The sequence below is a fragment of the Muscardinus avellanarius genome, assembly GCF_963383645.1.
Source record: "Muscardinus avellanarius genome assembly, chromosome: 13".
Taxonomy (NCBI): Eukaryota; Metazoa; Chordata; class Mammalia; order Rodentia; family Gliridae; genus Muscardinus; species Muscardinus avellanarius.
In genome coordinates, this window is record NC_137799.1 from 12,846,757 (window position 1) to 12,867,436 (window position 20,680).

The 20,680-nt window shown below is 35.8% G+C and overlaps 1 protein-coding gene across 2 annotated transcripts in view; it reads left to right on the forward strand.

Moving 5' to 3' along the window:
* The window catches only part of STRBP (spermatid perinuclear RNA binding protein), a gene marked incomplete at its 3' end in the record, with an annotated part of 66,004 nt that overhangs the window by 17,445 nt on the left and 27,879 nt on the right, over nt 1–20,680 (forward strand). For both annotated transcript variants that reach the window (XM_080708499.1, XM_080708500.1), the window contains exons 4-9: nt 8,980–9,071; nt 9,949–10,044; nt 12,396–12,507; nt 13,148–13,245; nt 13,356–13,467; nt 19,936–20,028. In XM_080708499.1, coding sequence (XP_080564625.1) covers nt 8,980–9,071; nt 9,949–10,044; nt 12,396–12,507; nt 13,148–13,245; nt 13,356–13,467; nt 19,936–20,028 — 603 coding nt within the window. The remainder of the gene's footprint in view (nt 1–8,979; nt 9,072–9,948; nt 10,045–12,395; nt 12,508–13,147; nt 13,246–13,355; nt 13,468–19,935; nt 20,029–20,680) is intronic.

The window sequence follows — 20,680 nt, forward strand, 5'->3', positions numbered from 1 at the left end:
ATATTAACTCAAAATAGATAAAAGACCTAAATATAAATCTTAAGACTATAAACTTTCAGAAGAAAATCTGGGTCATAAAACCTCACAACATTGAAATTGGCAGTGATTTCTTGGATATGATTTCAAATGGCACAGGCAACAGAAGGGTAAACAAACTCCCTAAAGAATAAAAAAAATTGTATATCCAAAGACAATGTAAACAGAGTTAAAAGTTACTGATAGAATGGGATAAAAATATTTCCAAATGCTATATCTGAAGGTATATTAATATTCCAACTAGAAATCCTAAAATTAGCAACAATAAAAGCAAATAATACAATTTAGAGATAGGTAAAAGACTAACATAAATAATGAATCTCCACAGATAACCAATCTTAGTTGTCTGTTGGATGGAAAATCTTGTTTCTCTGGTTCTGGTGTGTGTTACCTATTTCTTCTTTGTAGTTAATCTCTTTGAGTATTTTCTCTAGTGCTGGTTTTGAAGACATAAATTCCTTCAGTTTCTGTTTGTCATGGAAGCTTCTTATTTCCCCATCTAATTTGATAGAAAGTTTTGCTGGGTAGGAAATCTTTGGCTGGAAGTTGTTTTCTTTCAGAGTTTGGAAGATGTTACTCCAAGCCCTTCTGGCTCTCATGACTTGGTTTGGGAAGTCTGGAGTGATTCTAATCGGTTTGTCTCTGAATGTCACTTGGCCCTTTGTTTTTGTTGCCTTTAAGATTCTCTGCTTGGCTTCCACATTGGTCATTTTGACAATTATGTGGCGTGGGGATCCTCTTCTCCAATCCTGTCTAAAGGGAGTTCTATAAGTTTCCTGGACCTGTGTATCAACCTTTTGCTCTATGTTTGGAAAATTTTCTGCTATTACTTCCTTGAAGATATTGTTGATCCCTTTGGCTTCACTTTCTTTTCCCTCCTCTATTCCAATTATTCTTAGGTTAGCTCTCTTAAAATGGGCCTATATTTCTTCAATGTCATATTCCTGCTGTCGGATTTTTTTTTTCTAAATTAGAAACTATGCGTTTTTTTTTGGAGTGATCATCTTCTAAGAGCGAGATTCTATTCTCCATGTAATCTAATCGGTTGTTTGTACTTTGAATTGAGGCCTTTACTTCATTAATTGCATCCTTTATCTCTTTTTGACTCTCTCTGAATTCTTTTCGAAACACCTCTATTATTTCTACAGTTATTTTCCTTATTTTCCTGATTTGATCTTCTATAAATCTCTGAATTTCTGTTTTATCGAGTTCTGATGTTGTGGGGTTGTGGGCATTCATTGCTCCATTGTTATTCCTCTTTCCCATGATTTCGGAAGTTTGTGCCTTCTCTGGGTTCTTCCCTTGGGTCACTATGACTTCAATTAAGGGGCTCTGGATTTTGAGTCTGTGGTATCTCAGTCCCCACTACTCCTTTACTGGGTTGTATCGCAGAGTCTCAGACCCAGGGAGTCAATCGAGGCAGCTTTAGACCATGGGGCGGGGGGCATGCCAGGTTGGGCGTTCTCCTATGGTGTGATATCTGCCACTGCCACTCCCCCACTGGGTCACGTCCCTGGGAGTGCAGTACTGGGATTTCTCCTCGAGGGCCACAATTTGACTCACTGTTGTTGAGTGCGCTGATGGAGCTGTAGTGGACTCGGTGAATTTGCTGCTGCTGCTGCAGTAAGGCGCTGCTGCCATGTCCTCGGGCGTGAGGCCAGCGTTTCTCCTCTCTGGCTTTGAGCTCCGTTCTGAGCCCCCCCCACCCCCTCTCTGGGGCCTGGTGCTGCAAGGGAAGATGGCGCGCCACGCCGCTCCACACCGCGGCTCCGGCCTCAGCACTGCGGTCTGGTTTCTTTCTGGTGTCTCGTTTTTCTAGCCCTCTTTTTCTTTGTTCCTTGTAATTACATTTTTTGTTTCTCTGCTGATGGTGTTTTCTGGCTATGAAAGGTGCTGATTTTGTGGTAATAGAGATTGGTTGTTAGCGGGGCTCATAAGCCTCGCTTTTCTCCATTGCCATCTTCCCGGAAGTCCTCTATATTCTTAATTTCTGCTCAGAGAAGCTCATAGTAAATTCTTAGTGCATTGAACCATTGCTAGAAGACTATTTATTATAGAATGGGATTTGTAATGAAGTAGGAAGGTTAGAGGCCTCTTCAAGGTATTTGAATTACTAAGGATACAGACCTCTATGAGCCAAGTCTCATCAGCTGGTCTTTGGGATCAGGTAAGGTGAGGAATCAGCTTAGCTTTGATTTTTTACATAACTTACTTTCTCTCCTTTTGAATGGCAGAAAGATCTGCTTTGCATTATTCTTAACACCCCAGCCCTGTTGGATCTTTTTAAAATTACAGTTTGTCTAACCTGGGCTTTGTCAAGGACGACTTTTTGTTCTTTGCTAGCACTTTTATAGATGCTTGGGAACCTTGGAGGATCCAGCATAATGGACCATTTGAGATATGTTCTACGCAGTTATATATGCTTCCACTAGACACACTTCATTCCTTTGATGTAATTACTTGCAGCTAAATGAATGAAAGCACAGGATTCATTCAGGTTCCCAGTATTTCTGGAACTGAAAGATAAGCCCTTTTCTCAGGTTTTACTCACTTTCTTTCTAGAAGAAAATCCATCATAGCTTTTTCCCCCCCAAGAGATATTTTCTTGTAGTATTTTAACTTTCTTTGATCACCTCCAGACAAACAATTGACAGTACATATACATACCTTATGTATTTCTCTTTCTTCTCTTGCCACATATTTGAGTAAAATCTAAACAAAACCAAAGCATGGTCACAAGCAGGCAGAAATAGAGGCTCTATATTGTCTCTGCAGAAGTGCATCTAACTACTCATTTCAAATCACCGTTTATGCCGGGCTTGGTGGTCCACGTTTTGTAATTCTAGCACTTGGGAGGCTGACTCAGGAGGGTTGCACAGGTTCGAAACCAGCCTCAGCTACTTAGTGAGGCTTTCAGCAACTTAGTGAGATCCTGTTTCCAAATAAAATATAAAGAATAGGTCTGGGAGTATAGCCCAGAGGTAGAAAAGCCTCTGGGTTCTACCCCCAGTACCACACCACACCAAAACAAAACAAAACAAAAATCCCCACCAGATTACATAGTGAATATTTTTGTTTATAACTTTATAGGCTGTTTGTCTTATATTTTAACCTCTCATGTGAAAGCCTTGAACAATAACACTTTCTCCATTTATTACTGTGTGTTTCCTTTTAAAGAAGGCATTGGAGAAAAAACACAGACCTTGGTATGCAGCAGCTTTGTGTTCATGTCTTAACTTTATTAGTATTGCTGTTTGACTTTGGGCATGTTTCTTCATTTTGTAGTGTGGATAATATATACTTAAAAAAGTTGTTTGGTGGCTGAAAGAATTTTTTTAAACGTGACTTGTATAATAACTGGCACAGAGTAGTCCTCAGTAAATAGTAGCTTACTAATTATTAGTAGTAACTTACTAATGATCAGCTTACAAATGATATATAGTGCAAATCCATCTATTCAAACTGCCTTAAGTTAACAGTGTAATGTATATATAATAGGTCTAGTGACCCAAATCTAAACATAGTTTATCTCTTAAATGCCCATTGAAATATAGTAGTAGGATTAGTATACAGTATTTTCTACAGTTAGGTAATGTAGTGCAGTAATAAGCTATCTTATTCAGTAGCTTATGATTTATTTAGGGTAGGCATCTTTTATTCCCATCCTTGTCTTTTTTCCTTAGAACCTGGAATGCTACCTGATACATAATAGGCAATCCAAAAATATCACACATAGATCTGAAGTTTACATAGTTAGCATATTATCTGATTAAGTAGGACTGTCTTGTGTATAAAGAAACATCAGTTGACAGCTCATAGTTCAAACAATATATTTTGAAGCTCTATGTTTAGGTATTTAATAGCTTACTATGTGATAATTATTCTCTTATATATGATTTGTTTTTAAAACCATTACAATAGAATAGCCCTGTGAGGTAGATTAATAAGGAAAGTTAAGCTGCCATAATGGTACATGCCTGTAATCCTAGTACTTGGGAGGCTGAGACAGGAAAATCATAGGTTTGCAGCCAGCCTCAGCAATTTAGGGAGGTCCTCTTCAATTTAGTGAGAGCCTGTTTTAAAATTTAAAAAAAAAAAAAAATAGCCGGGTGTGGTGGCACATGCTTGTAATCCCCGTGCTTGGGAGGCTGAGACAGGAGGATCGCACAGGTTCAAAGCCAGCCTCAGCTGTTTTAAGAGACCCTGTTTTCAAATAAAAAAATATAAAATAGGTCTGGTAGTGTATCCCGGAGGTAGAAGGCCCCTGGGTTCCATTCCCAGTACCACCAAAAAAAAAACACCCTAACTTAAAAAAAAAAAAAAAAAAAAATATATATATATATATATATATATATATATATATATATATGGCCTAGAAGTAGAATGCCCTAGGATACAACACCCTTGTACCTAAAAAAAAAAAAAAAAAAAAAAGTCTAACATTTTGCTCAAGTCCTTCAACTCAAAGTTCACTGTGTAGTCCACTCTCCCATTCCTCTTTCATAGTCTCGACTTCTTTTGGTGCTAATGAGTCTAAACTGGAAATATATTTGCTATTAGAGGTGATAATCTTTTTATTTATAATGTATTTTGGAACTGGGTTGATATAGGGTAACTAGAGACCCTTCTGGTGTAGACTAAAAAAAAGTCTGTCCTCACTACTCAGGCTGATTCAAGATTGACAGAGTTGTCTGACAGTCCCATTTTATGTGTTGGTGCCAATGTGAATTTCTGTAGAAGTTCAGTTACTAGCATGTGTCTTGCTAGGTTTAAGACCGAGATTTGGATTATAATACTATTGCAGGCTATATTTTTCTACCTTTTCCAACTGCTAACCATCTGCAAACCTTTGGCCATATCTTTTCTTTCCAGTGCTTGACTCTTATTGAAGAAAATTCATATCGAGTGACATTATAGCATCAATAACAAGAATATTCTCCCTCTGCTCCACTTTATTGCTACATTTAGCTCTCCACATTACTGTGTCCTGATGTTGTGCATGACAGTGACTTGGGGCATAATGTTTTCTTTCCAGAAAGCTTCAAGGAATTGAGAAAGACGGGGTTGTGAGAACATTCTCAAGCTAACAGAAAAATTCTGTCAGCATTAACTCAGTAGCTCAGTTTCATTCATATCGTCGAAGTACCTGTCATGATACCTCGGCTCAGTTATCTTGCTTTGAAGAAAAATGTTCTAGACACATAACCTCTATCTAGCATAGTCATGTTTGACTATTTTCCCATCTCATCTCTAGGATAGTGGTTTTGTTAACAGGGCAGATAGTTAGCTTGTGTTAAGCACGGAGAGAAGCTGACCAACATTTCTTGCAGTATGGTATGATTCTGGCCATTCATCTAACCTCTAACCGTATGAACACAATTAAGCATAATAGACTTCTTTCCAGTGCTTCTGTTGTTCAGAATGTTGAATGTACCTTCATGCCCTGATGCCAGGTTACTGAGTAATACATTTTTTTAAGTTGTTTTATTAATTTTTTTATTGTTTTGGTGGTACTGGGGTTCCTGGAAGCCCTTCTACCTCCGGCCTCACTCCCAGACCTATTTTATATTTTTATTTGGAAACAGGGTCTCCTAAGCCAGTGTGCGCGGCTGGCTTCGAACCTGCGTGATCCTCCTGTCTCTGCCTCCCAAGCGTGGGAATTACAGGCATGCGCCACCACACCCGGCGGTAATAAATTTTTAAAAGCTAGTTTTCTTTGCTTTTAGCATTTTTGCCAACACCCTTTTACCCTAACCTCCCAAGATTTTCTTACCTACTTCAGTGGTCACTGTAGGAAAAAATGAAATGGTTTGCAGTTCTATTGTTTATAATTAAGTACCAGGAGATACCTTTTTTTTTTTTTTTTTTTTTTTAATCAGAAAAGCTTTGCTTCCCTACAAAATCAAAACACCAAGCTGGGTGTGGTGGCAAAGGTATGTAATCCAAGTACATGATAGGCTGAAACAAGAGGATTGCAGGTTTGAGGGCAGCCTCAGCAACTTAGTGAGACTCAGCAAAATAGCAAGACCCTGTTTTGAAAGAAAAAGGGGAAAAAAAAAAAAAAGACTGAGGCTATAGCTCAGAGGTAGAATAATACACCTGGGCTCAATCCCCAGTACTACAAAAAGACAACAACACCTCAAAGCAAAGAACAACAACTCTATTGAAGTCTAGAAATGTCAATTTTAAAATTCTGCTACTAGAAGTAGAAGTGTTGTTCCAGCAGCAGTTCTTTGGTTGTTGCATTAATGAAGTTATTTTTAATCAATAAAAATATATAGAACTAGCTGGGTGTGGTGGCGGACCCTTGTAATTCCTGCGTTTGGGAGGCGGAGACAGGAGGATTGTGCAGGTTCAAAGCCAGCCTCGCTGGCTTAGGAGATCCTGTTTCCAAATAAAATGTATAAAATAGTTCTGGGAGTGTAGCCCGTAGGTAGAAGGGTTTCCAGGAACCCCAGTACCCCCCCAAAAAATATATATTTTCCACACATACATATATAGAACTGTATATTATTAATTATACAAAAGAAATGGCAAGTTGGGCTTATAAATTGTGCTGTAGTACCATATAAATTTATGTTGCTTAATATAAAAATCTTTAGAGATAAAAAGAGATGAAAAATTACATCTCCTTTGTTATTTCCCACCTCATGAATGTTGAAACATTTTGGATCTTTTGACTTTTTCATTATCAGAGCATGAAGAAACATGGCCATTCTGAAAATGATGTAAAGGGAATCTTTTGCAAGTCTTTTGTCCAGTGCCTGTCCCTTTCATCTCTTAGTAGAATCTACTGTGTCCAAATGTTGACTGTCTGTATCAGGCTGAAGTCTTTTTTAAACAAGAGTTTGTGGTTATAATTTGACTTTAAAAATGAAAGAATTTATCAAAATATTTTTTATTTTGCCCCCCATTGAAAATACCTATATTGCAGTCAGAGTAAGGTATTATTTATAAGCTCTGAGCACTGAATGAAATATAAGATAAAAAGAGTTTTGGCTTGACTTGTCTTTTTTTTATCAAAACTTCTGCTTCACTTCTAACTCTTCTATTGCCTCCTTCTTCCTAACACCCCTACTTGGTAAGATGGTAGAATAAAACTTGGGTTGTTTTACTGTTAATTTAAAAATTGAAAAATAAGGCCTACATACTTTTCATTTGAATTATATTACTTAGCAGTCAGTCAACCTTTGCCATGTCTAACTCTTAAGAGATTCTAATCATGCATTTATAGTAGATTATCTGGTATGTGAGCTTTACACAGATGCTTGCATTTATCACAATTAAACATTTTGATATAAAAACATTAAAATGAGTATATTTTGTGTCATAATAATAAGTCATAATATAACAAGCCCAGGAGCTAGATCACTTATGAATACATATACTATCTTTATGTTTATAATTAAGTCCACATTAATAGTACTTTTTGAGTTTCCCATTTTGTGAGTAATAGGGGTGAATGAAAAGAGATGCTATGTTGTGATTTTTGTTGACAGAGGTTAATGGGAAACAATGTGGCTATCTGTTGTAGAGCTCACCTGGTCAGAAAATAAGTGTGTAGCACTTCATCCTTTAGAGAGTGTTGCAGCCAATAGAGGGGCCCACAATTCTTTAATAGTTTTATCCTCTATGGGGCATTAGGCCTTCACTTTTAGTTATATTTTACCAATTACAACAAACAGATTTGTGATAACAAAGTCTCTAATAACTAAAAGAAACCAAAGAGCAGTGCTTGTGTCCTCTATTTAAAAATATTTATGTTGAGCTGGGCACAGTAGCATATGTCTGTAATCTCAGTACTTTGGAATCTTAGACAAGATTACAGGTTTGAGGCCTGCTGGTGGTAATTTAGTGAGGCCCTGTTTTTGAAACATTTAGCATGAAAAAGGATGGGGGGTAGCTCAGAGGTAAAATGCTTTTGTGTTTGATCTCCAGTACCATAAAAAAAGAAAAAAAAATAGAGTAGGCTCTTTTACATTTAAGAGAGTTTCTAAGAGAATGGTAAATCTTACTTGATGAACTATTATACTTTAAGAAACATTGGTATGCTACATGCTTTTAAATAGTGCATCAAGATTTAAAAAAATCTCAGTAGTTTAGAAGAAATAGGTTTGGTTGTGTGAGCTTGGACTTACTATCCAGTAACATCTTCTCAAGTACAGGTATTTGTCATTAACCAATCATGTTTGAATCTTTAATTTTGTTGCTTTGAGCTCTGTGAACCAAGTTTGAAATGCTAAGGCAAGTCAAACAACTGTAATTAGATAGTTGCCTTTAAACTGCCTTAAATAAAACAAGGCATATAAAACTGAAATGTATTTCAATTTATTTTATATTTGTAGTTTTAATGATTTTGGTTCAGCAAAGACTTAAGAACTTCATGGTAACACTTGATTTCTCATCAGTGGGGTAAAGTTTCTAGTAAGTTATCTTAATGAATTCATTTAGTTATGAAAAATAGGAATACTTCATGTATATCAGTATATCTCATTGATTATTGAGAGCTCTAGTTTTTTTTTTAAAAACGGATCAGTGATCAAAATTTCTTCTATTAAAAAAAATTGTTATTCCTATGGTCCCTGATTTCTTTCCTTCATACCCTGCCAAAGGAAAAAGTGCTATGTACTTATTTTGTGCCCTCTGATGTTATACATGCTTATTAATAAGATCCCAGATTGTAAGAAGCAGTGGCCACTGACTTGTTTACCGAATGATTCCCATTATGTTCCATTGGACTTGTGCACAGATCCTATTTTGAATATTATTTATTTAAATAATTGTGCATGTAATTTAAAAAAGAAACAACAAATTCAAATGAAATTTTCTGGGAGTCTTATTAGTTCACTCAGATGCTGCTATTCTTCTTTTATTGTTTGATAATTTGATAGGAACGCCTTGGTCAAATTGTATCTGTCTCTTTTTATCCCATTTTACTATTAGAAAATGTTACGATGAAAGATCCTCCGGACTTATTGGACAAGCAGAAATGCCTGAATGCCTTGGCGTCTCTTCGACATGCCAAATGGTTTCAGGTTGGCATTTTGTTTTTCTTACTATTATTATAACCATATGCCAGTTTCATTGGGAATACTGAACAGTTACTGGTTTCTGTGTACTATATTAAGTGGGGTTACTTTCAAGTTCATAGATTTTATTTGGAGTAAATTAGTTAATTTAGGTAGAGTACCTAGAATAATTTATTTTACTTTATACTGTTTTGTTATACAATTCTTTTTGGCTTTGTTTTCTGAATTTTAAATGATGACTTATAAAATAAAAGCATGGATGAGAAAAGCTAAGAGTTGAATGGTGTTGCTATGAGGCTACAAGAGTAATTTTAATATTATGCTTCTTTTACTTTAAAATTTACCAGCCAGGCGTGGTGGCGCATGCTTACAATCCCAGCATTTGGGAGGCTGAGACAGGAGGATCACTGTTTGCGGACAGTCTCAGCTACTTAGGCCCTTTGCAACTCAGTGAGACCCTGTTTCAAAATAAAGAATAAAAAATAGGGTCAGGGTGTAGCTTGGAGGTAGAATGTCCCTGGGTTCCATGCCCAGTACTAGAGGAAAAAAATTACCTTTCTGAATTTTACTTTTTTTTTTTTTTTTGGTACTGGAATGCAGGGGCATTCTACCTCTGAGCTATACCCCCAGCCCTATTTTTTATTCTTTTATTTTTTGAAACAGGATCTCACTGAGTTGCAAAGGGCCTCACTAAGTAGCTGAGGCTGGCTTCAAACCTGCGGGATCCTGAAATTTACTATTTTTAATAACTTGATTTTTTTGGATTTGCTTGAAAATTGATGAATGACTTGCTGTAGTATTCACTCAAAAAACATTCTCAAGATTAGTATGCTTAAAATGAAAAATGAATTTCAACTGGGATATTGGAATCATTTTGTTTTAGGCAAGGGCAAATGGATTAAAATCATGTGTAATTGTCCTCCGCATTCTTCGTGATTTGTGCAACCGAGTTCCCACATGGGCACCATTAAAAGGATGGGTAAGTACTTATAATTGTTAAAAGGAAACTCTGAAGCTATAGAAGAGGAATTCCTATAGAAATTATGTATTACTCTAAATGACTATGAGTTAGTTAAAGTACGCATTACCTATCTGGAAAGAAACATTATGCATCTTTTCATTTGAATTTTTTTTAATCCATGTAACTTGTCTCTTTTATCATTATTATATTACTCATATTACAGAAACAGATACACACACACATATATATATACATATATACATATACATATACACATACACACATATATACATATACATACATATACATATACACATACACATACATACACACACACATATATATATACATATACATACATACATATACACATACACATACATACACACACACATATATATATTCCCCCCGACAAATGTTTTATACCTTTTAGAAGCAAGTGCTGCAGGGCATGGTGGTACACACCTATAATCCTAGTTCTAGGAAACTGAGATTTTGAGGCTAACTTCAGCAACTCACTGAGACTCTCAGTAACTGAGCAAGACTGTGCTTCAAAATAAAGATATAAAAAATATAAAAAATAAAGATATAAAAAAGGCTGGGGTTGTAGCTCAAAGGTAGAATGCCCCTGTTAAAAAACAAAAACAACTAAACAAAACAACATCAACAAAACAAACTGTCTTTCTGCCCTCATCCTTCTGCTAATGGTTAATCAATTAATATTCTGAATTTTAAAGGATGGCTTGTAAAATACAGGCATGGATGAGATTAGCTAAAAGTTAAATATTTGCCTAGAATGGGTTTGTCATGAGGCCACCAAAAGAATTCTAATATTCTCATTTTAGTTAAAACCTGACTTTTGGAATCACAGTTTACTATTTTTGATAACTTGACTTTTGGTTTGCTTGAAAACTGGTGAGTGACTTGCTGTAATTTATATTCATTTAAAAGAACCTTTTAATGATCAATATGCTTGAAACAAGATTGTATTTCAGCAGGGATATTAGATATTGTTGCTCATGAAAGCCACTTTGGCTGGCCCATTTCTCTTTCAGAGCCTTTTTCTGTTCAGTGGAAATTATCTGATTGGTCAAGTGGAAATACTTGGAGATAAATTCATGTTAAGTCAGACAAACTTAGCCCAATTATAGATATAGTTATAATATGTATTGTAACATTGACTTAATTTGGAAATTATTATGCCCAGACCCAATCAAGACTAACAACTTTAGAACATTACAATTCAAACAGAGTTATAAAGGGTCATTCATTAGTTAATCTAGCAATTGTTACTTTGATAAAGTATTCTAAGCTTTTAGTTTATTAAATATAGATATTTGGATTTTTAAAATTATAGTATTTGGGTCAGGCTATCTGAAATGAAGTCCTAGTTCTTTTTTTTTCCAGGTCTGGGGATGGAACTCAGGGGCATTCGACCCCTGAGCCACACCTCCTGCCCTATTTTTTTATTCTTTATTTTGAAACAGGGTCTCACTAAGTTGTGGAGGGCCACACTAAGTAGCTGAGGCTGTCCGCGAACTGGGATCCTCCAGTCTCAGCCTCCCGAATGCTGGGATTACAAGCATGCGTCATCACGCCCAGCTCTGAAGTCTTAGTTCTAATACGGAGATGCTTATTGTTTGAATGTTTCCTAATTAAGTGGGATTTAGGTGGTCTTGGTTTGTATATCAGCTAGTTATTATCTATTACTAACTTAATGAAAGCTTATTAAATCTTTGTTAAGTGAATTAGATAGCCATAGTTTATTGAGTGATTTAGGGTAACTAAAAATAAACAAAATCCCCAAAAAACTTATTACCAAAATATCTTCTGAGAATATCCCCAAAATGCCCACTTTAAAAACTGGTTGAGGGGGTGGGGATATAGCTCAGTGGTAGACATTTGCTTGTGTGTGAGGTCCTGCGTTCAGTTCTCAGCACAACTACCTAAACAAACAAACAAACAAACAAACAAATGCATGCATGCTTGTGGGGTTAAAAAGAAACTGGGTTTGGTGGCGTATGTTTGTAATCCTAATACTTAGGAGGCTGAGACAGGAGGATCACAGGTTTAAAGCCAGCCTTGGTGACTTAGCAAGGCTCTCAGAAACCTAGTGAGATCTTGTTTATTTATTTCTAAATAAATAAATAAAATTGGGCTGGGGCATAGCTTGGAGGTAGAATGCCTCTGGGTTCAGTACTCAGTACAATCCCCCCCAAAATATAGTTATGGGGGGGAGAGTCATGTGGGCCCTAAGTATTGACTTTCCTTTTTTGGCTTCCCTTATAGATAGAAATGTCAGCTCACATTTAACTGGAATCCTTTTAACACTTGGTGCATGTACTAATTTGTAATTTAATATCTTCTAGCCACTAGAGCTTATATGTGAAAAGTCTATAGGTACTTGTAATAGACCTTTGGGCGCTGGGGAGGCCTTGAGACGAGTAATGGAGTGTTTGGCATCTGGAATACTACTTCCTGGTAAGGGTTTCAAACTCTGGAGGCAGAAGAATCAAAAAATATCATTTTAGTTAATTTTTCTAAATATTGCTAAGTTTGTCTTCTATACAGAAAAATGTTGTCTAGGAGTTATTTTACTTAGAATTTTAACAACTAGATAGTTTGTGTATTATTATGAAACTTTTCCAATAATTTTGTGTTTTATTTGTACTAATATGAAGGATACTAATAATATACTGTGTCTGCTATGAATTAGCTTTACGTAGAAGTCTGAACCTGAAAATGCAGATGTTTGTTCATGTTGCCCATGAAGTTAATTCTGTTTGTAGTCTGGTGTTAAATTTGGAAAAATTTAATTTGGTCTTATTTTCCATATGTAGTCCCTTCAAAGGTTTAGGATGAATTGTCTTGCTTATTCTAAATTTTCAGAATAAGACCCCTCTGGTTTTAAATATACTATTGACTTTAAATATAAAATACAGGCAATTAAGTGCTAACATTTTGAAAATTAGTCTTAAATTCATTTAACTGAGCAGACTTTTACTTCCTTAGTTTTTTTTCTTTTTTTTTTTTTCTTCTTTTACTCTTTTTGGTGTCAGTTTACTGAATTCCAAGCTCAGTTCTAGATGATGTTTGTGTTTTTCCTTTGTTTTTGCCAAAGGGGGTCCTGGTCTTCATGATCCTTGTGAACGAGACCCAACAGATGCTCTGAGCTATATGACCATCCAGCAAAAGGAAGACATTACACACAGTGCTCAGGTACAAAACTGGGCACCATTTACATCTAAGAATGTCATTTTATCTAGGTATTTTAAGGACTTTATGAATGGCTGTTGACATTTGATTAAATACAATGTTTTATTCCTTAGCATGCACTCAGACTGTCAGCCTTTGGTCAGATTTATAAAGTGCTGGAGATGGACCCCCTTCCATCTAGTAAGCCATTTCAGAAGTATTCCTGGTCAGTCACCGATAAAGAAGGTGAGTATACATTTTTTTTTAAAATTGGGGTAGGGGTTTGGCAGTGGTGGTTGTGGCATATATCTTTTGTTAGAGCTTGGGGAACTTAATCATTGTTTATTCAAGTCTGCTGTAAGAAAGTTTATTGTTTTTCTTCCTGATTTTATGGTTTCTGCTCCCATATGTGACTTTAGCTTGATGTCATTTTTTTCTTATTAGTAATCAACTCATTTGGCCCATGTTGGTCAAATTTTGTTACTACATAGACTTTAGAGACCATAATTTGAGAACCTCTGATTGAATGAGAAGAGACAAATCATAAACAAAGAGGAGATACTGTAACTAGCACTAATCATTTTGGCTGTTTTTCTTATGCTTGGAAGTATTACATATTCACGAAAGAAAAAACAAATCATATTGAAAAATTTAGGACCATCTTCCATTTGTACTAGGCTTTTGGAACTCAGTGTTTCAGCAGAAAGAGGGTTAGTATGACCTGCATTCCAGTCAGAGCTTCACTGCTTAGTAGTTTGAGGTCTTGAGAAATTACTTCCTCTCTTAGTAGGGATGTTACTATCTTTTTTATTTTATTGGTAGTTTTCAGGTTAAAATGACTGACTATGTATTTGGAATACAATGGATATTGAATGTGAATCTACTCACTTTTCTCACAATACCACAGAAAATATTTTATTTTTTCCCCTCTTTCCTCTCATGTTAAACTTGAAGGGAGGATATTTAATACCAGATATTTTTCAACTAAGACACAGGGCCTACCTTCCAGAGTTGGTATTATTCTAATAATTTCTATATGACAAAAATAATGTATTTGCCAAGTCTATTTATTTAGACATTTGAATTCCAGTAGGTCTAAAGGCTTACTTTGAGTCTACAAGATCAAAGCTGCTTCATAGTAATAATATTAAAACATTTTTTCCTTTTCTACTCTTTTATGATGAATAGTTTTCCAGAGGTTAAAAGATTTGATGACATTGTTCATTGTTTATGATTGCTATTGCACTTTGTTCTTTTATATTCTTGTGTTTAACAAGTTTTAATTTCTATTATGCTAAATATTGATACATACTGTCCACAAAATAAAGCTTTCTGAGTCCTCAACTTGATTTTTAGAATATAAAGTGATCCTGAGCTAAGAGTTCAAGAATCACTGCCTTATTCAGATTCTACTATATCATTTTTTATAAAGCATTGCTGAGTATTATAAAGATTTGTGTGGAAGGAAAGCCATTTTCTTCTGGAGGGTGCTTACATACTAGCAATGAAATTACTAAAAGGGACCATGAGCATTCAAGCACTGTCTGTGCGTTGAATGAATATAAATTCCTCCCCCCGCCTCTCGCTCTCTCTTGCTCTCCCTCTCTCGCTCTCTCGCTCTCTCTCATGTTTGATAACAAAATTTATTTCAGTCACCTGAATTCATAGTTGTGCTTTTTTCCCTTTCTGATATCTAATGTTATGTGACTTAAATTTTGTCTTAATTATTTGTTTTTAACTTTAAAGAAGTTTGGGAATCACTGATCTGTCAACATAGAGCATACCAGAGTGCCAAGAATTCCCATTGTAGCACTGTCAGTTAACTAGTTTCATGACCTAACTTTCTGACATTCACATTTAAACTTTATTTCTGTAATTCTTGATGATTATAGTATTCACTTAGATTATTTTTTTCTCCTTCCAACTCTGACATCTCAATTCCTTGACATCCTTTCTCACAATTATTTTCTATTCTACCTTATCTCATCTGACCATTTTGTGGACACAGTCCTGATCTTGTCTTCAGCAATAACTGTACCTGTACCCTCTCCATAATTATAGTTCAAGACTTTTACTTTTCAGCTTCCTCTTATTATTACTATCTAGTATTCTTATTCTTCTAACTCACCACTTGATTTTACTATCTTTGCATAGTCCTCCATTCTTATGGTCTTCTGTCTTCATTCTGCTTTTGTTCTTGGACCTATCATTATGGGTATTCCTTTTATTTCCTTAATTCCTTCTTCCTGACAGTATTCTGTAACTGATTGAAATCCATCTTTTTATCTACACCAGGTTTCCGAACATGGTTGAGGAAAAAGCCTCAAAAGGCCATCTTTTTTTTTTTTTTTTTGTGGAAAAAGGTAGAAAGCCTCTGGGTTCCACCGGGCTATACTCCCAGACCCATTTTATATTTTATTTGGAAACGGTCTCACTACGTTGCCGAGAGCCTCACTAAGTAGCTGAGGCTGGCTTCGAACCTGTGCTATCCTCCTGTCTCCGCCTCCCAAGCGTGGAGATTACAAGTGCGCCACCATGCCTGGCTCTCCCAAGGCCATCTTGATATTCTTCCTTTAAGTTTATGAAACTAGCTTTACAGGGACTGTTTGTGTTGTCTGCTAATTCTTCTCTAAGTTCAAGGGTTCTTGGTTTTCCTAGATAACTCTTTTACATCTTGTATTTCACATTTTCTCCAGCTCTTTACTGTAATCTGATGACCTTGTTTGCTTCTGTTTTCTCAGATTAACAGTACTTTGTGATACTGCCTACATGTTCTCATCAATCACTCTGTTCATGTTCTTTCTTTCCCTCCTTTGCCTGTAGACAGACTGTCCATTCTTGTCTGTTAAGACTAGCCTTTCTACTTGTCCACTATATCTCATCCCCTCTTGCCTAGCAGTGGACATTAGTCCAGTAGTTAGCTCTTCTCTCACCAACATTAGCTTCTCCCCATCTACTGAGTCATTTCCATTAGTATAAAAGCTTGCAATAGCATCTCTTATCTGAAAGATAAAGCCAGAGCAAACTTCTCCTTAGTTCTGTAACTTCCTGGACAGAGTCCTGTTTGTTTCTCAGTTCCCCTTTAGAGGAGTACTTTTGGAAAGAGTAACCTATTTTTTTCTTTTTCTTTGTACTCTCCATTCTCTTTTGAACGTCTTCTTATCAGGCTTGCTTTCTCACCACTTTACTGAAATACAGCTTGGAACCTTCAGGTTTACCACATTCACTTGTTGGTTTTCAGTTCTCATCTTAGCCAACTTTTCAGCAACCTTTGACACGGATGAACAATTTTTTCCCTCTCATATTTATTATAAGATACTGGACATACATAGGAAAATATACAAATTAAATAATAATTACTAAGGTTTTATAATCACTGCCATGGTTAAGAAACAAAGGAGCTATCCATTTATCCTGTTCTTTACCTTTATGCCACATTAACTACCATTCCTGATTTTTTGGTCAGTCATTTCCTAGATTGTCTTTATAACTTTCCTACTTGTATATGCTTTCCTAAATAATTTAATTTTATTTTGCCTGTCATTTTCTAGAAATGGAACTCTACTGAGTTACTCTTTGGTGACTTGCTTCTTTCTGTCTAGCATTTTTTGGGGAGATTAATTCATGGTACTATATTTGTATTAATAGGTGTATAGCATCAATCATGAACATATTATTCTACTTTTGAAGGACATTTATGTTCTTTTTTTTTGTGGTACTGGGATTAAACCCAGGGGCTTTCTACCTCCGGGCTACACCCCCAGACCTATTTTATATTTTATTTGGAAACAGGGTCTCACTAAATTGTTGAGAGCCTCACTAAGTAGCTGAGGTTGGCTTCGAACCTGCACCATCCTCCTGTCTTAGCCTCCCAAGTGCTGGGATTACAAGTGTGTGCCACCATACCTGGTGACGTATATGTTCTTTAATTTTTGACAACTACCCATAATATTGCTGAGTTATCTTATACATGTCTTCTGAGGTATGTATCTTGGAGTTACTGTAGGCCAATCAATGACCTAGTAAATTGTTTAATATTCCAGCAGTGTATGAAAGTTTCTATTGCCCTATGTCCTTAACACCATTTGGTATTGCCAGATAATTTTTCTGAAATGAAATGGCTTTTCATTTGGCTTCCAGTTCATCACTTTCTTAATTTTTCTAACTCCACTGGCATCTTCTCATCTATCTTTGCTTCCAGATATTAAAGTGTCCCAGGGTTCAGTCCTTAGACCTTTTGTCCAAAGCCTCTTGTTTTGAAATTTCCTTTGTGCACTGAAGAGTGTCCCAAATTTATACTTAAAGCCCAGACTACCAGTTCTTCAACTCAGAATGCCTCAGTATCCCATGTGACTAACACATCTTAAACCTATTATATCCAGAATTCAAATTCTTGTTTCACTCTGCCTCTCTTTTCTCTTGCCATCAAATTCCCATCCCAGCCATTTGAATATCTGTCAGAATTTGTCTTAATAACCTTTTCAAAGTGTGGGGATTACAAGTGTGTGCCACCATGCCTGGCCACCCTTAACTTTTAATCTTAAAATACATGCAGATTCACAGGTATTTGCAAAAATGTCTTATATACCCTTCACCCAGTTTTTACCAGTGGTTACGTTTTATAATATCTAGCCCAGGAATTGACTGATACAATATGTATATATAAGGAAATGCAAGAACCTGACAATAATACAATATATATAAGTTTTATGTCACATGTGTAGATTTCTGTAACTGCTACTGCTACCAAGATGTAGAATTATTCCAGCACCACAAAAGTCTCCCTTATATTACCCCTTTAGAGGTATAACCATTTATTTTACTCCACCTATCTTTATGCCCTGGAAAACTTAAGTTTTCTCCGTCTCTACAATTTTATCATTTCAAGAATAAATGAAATTATATAGCTTGTAACCTTTTGAGATTTTTTTTCACTAACATAATGATCTTGGAGCCCATTCAAATTGTTGCTTGTTTTAATAGTTTGTCCTTTTCATTGTTTAGTCATTTTCATAGGCTAGATGAACTAGAATTTCTTAAAACTATTTACTTGTTGTAGGACTTTTTTTTTGTTCGCTTGAGGCTCTTACAAATGAAGCTGCAGTGACAATTATGTATAGCTTTAGTTACATACATACATATATACACACAGTTATTAATGACTAAAAAAGCTCTGTCCCTCTCTGTCTTCCTCTTTATTGCAGATTTCCTATTTCTCCTTTGACGGTCTACCAGTTTTTAGCTTATATTGTTAATTTACAGAACTTTGGCTCTTTTATAGCTTCTGATTTTTCTTGGACAGGTTGATAAGTTTTTCCTCTAATTAAAAAAAAACACCTTTGACTTTCAAAGAGTACTCAGGACACATTAATCTATCTATCTATCTATCTATCTATCTATCTATCTATCTATCTATCTATCATCTATGCAGTGATACAAGACTCCATTTCTGATCTCATTAAAACACCGTTAGAGCCGGGTGTGGTGGCCCAGGTAATCTCAGTGCTTGGGAGGCGGAGAAGAGGATGGCTCAGGTTCGAAGCCAGCCTCACTGGCTTAAGAGACCCTATTTCCAAATAAAAATATAAAATAGGTCTGGGAGTGTAGCCTGCAGGCAGGAGGGTTTCCAGGAACCTCAGTACAAAACAAAACAAAACAAAACAAAACAAACAAACAAAAAACACCCAAACCATTAGAAAGTTGATAAAAAAGAAACAGGCTTTAAAGGAAGAGGGGAACTGTAAATAAAATCTTGTTTACTTTAAAAACTTATACAAGTAATATAAACATTAAATTTTAGAAATATTTAAGAATATTTCAGTTAAAAAAATCTTATCAGAAGCAACTACTTTTAACATTTTGATAACTTTCCAGACCTTTTCAAGCTTATAACATATGTGAATAGGTGGTATCTTAGTCTTTTTGGGCTGTTAATGAGAAAACACCTTACAGTGGGTAATTTGTAAGAAACAGGCATCTTTTGCTCAAGTTCTGAAGACTAGACATTGAAGATCAAGCCTCTCGCAGATTCAGTGTCTGATGAGGGCCCATTCCTTACAGATTCAGCTGCTGTGTGTGTCTTCACATGTTGGAAAGGATACTCTCAGGCCTTTTTTTATAAGGACATTAATTCCATTCATGAGGGCTCTGCTTTACCACCTAATCACCTGCCACATACCTTAATTCCCAGCAGCACTGAATAAGGGATTAATTCTCAACATAGGAATTTTAGAAGGATAGACACTGAGACCATGGCATGTGAATATTTGTGTGGATAATGAATAAATGGGAAAATATTTATAAAAATGATATTAAATTATTTAAGAAAATTTGCAAGCCAGGCATGGGGGAAAATGGCTGTAATACCAGCACTTGGGAGGCTAAGACAGGAGAATTGCAAGTTTGTGGACAGCCTCAGCAGTATAACAAAGACCTTCTGCAACCTAGTAAGACTCTGTTTCCAAACAAAAAATAAAAAAAGCTAGAGATGTACTTTGGAGGTAGAGTACCTCTCGATTCAATCACTAGTACCAAAAAATAAAATAAAGTTTGCTTTTAGATATTATACTTTTCTAGACTATAAATATGGTAGTGTCATTAATAAGTGAAAAAATTGTATGATTGTTGTGATTCCTAAAATTTTCCTACCTGAACATATCAGAGTAAGAAGGATCATTGTTTCAACTGACAACGAAGCTCTTCTCATTTTTTTAGGTGCTGGATCTTCGGCTCTAAAGAGGCCTTTTGAAGATGGATTAGGAGATGATAAAGATCCCAATAAGAAGATGAAACGAAACTTACGGAAAAGTGTGTAAACCTGATATTTTTTTATATCAGGTTAACTGTTAACTAAACTGTTAACTAAAAAGGATTTACAGCCTCAGATAGGAAAATAAAAAGTGAAGAAATTGGGGTAGGAAATGTTAACTCAGTGGTAGAGTACTGCTTTGACATTTAGTACCACACACACATACACACACAATTTCATTGACTTGAATTAGAGTTTTAAGAGTAGCTCTTGCCAGGGGTAGTAGCACACACCTATAATGCCATTACTTGGAAGGCTGAAACAGGAGAATTGCAGGTTCAGGGCCAGCCTCCGCAATTTAGTGAGACCTTGTTTCAAAATAAAAAATAAAATATGACCGGGGGTATAGCTGAGAGGTAGAATGCCCATGGGTCCAATCCCCAGTCTAACACACACACACACACACACACACACACACACACACACACACACACACGGATCTTAGGTGGTATGAATATGCTTTTTATTGTTTGTAATTTTTTTTATCTGACTTAAAGATAACTACATAAAGCAATATTTATAAATCTGTGATAAGAAAAAAAGAAAAAGAAGAGTAGATCTTAGGTGGTATACTTTTATACTCTCAGCTACTTGACTGAGGCATTTCAGAGGCAAATTGAAGACCAGCCTGCACTCAAAAATAAAAAAAGA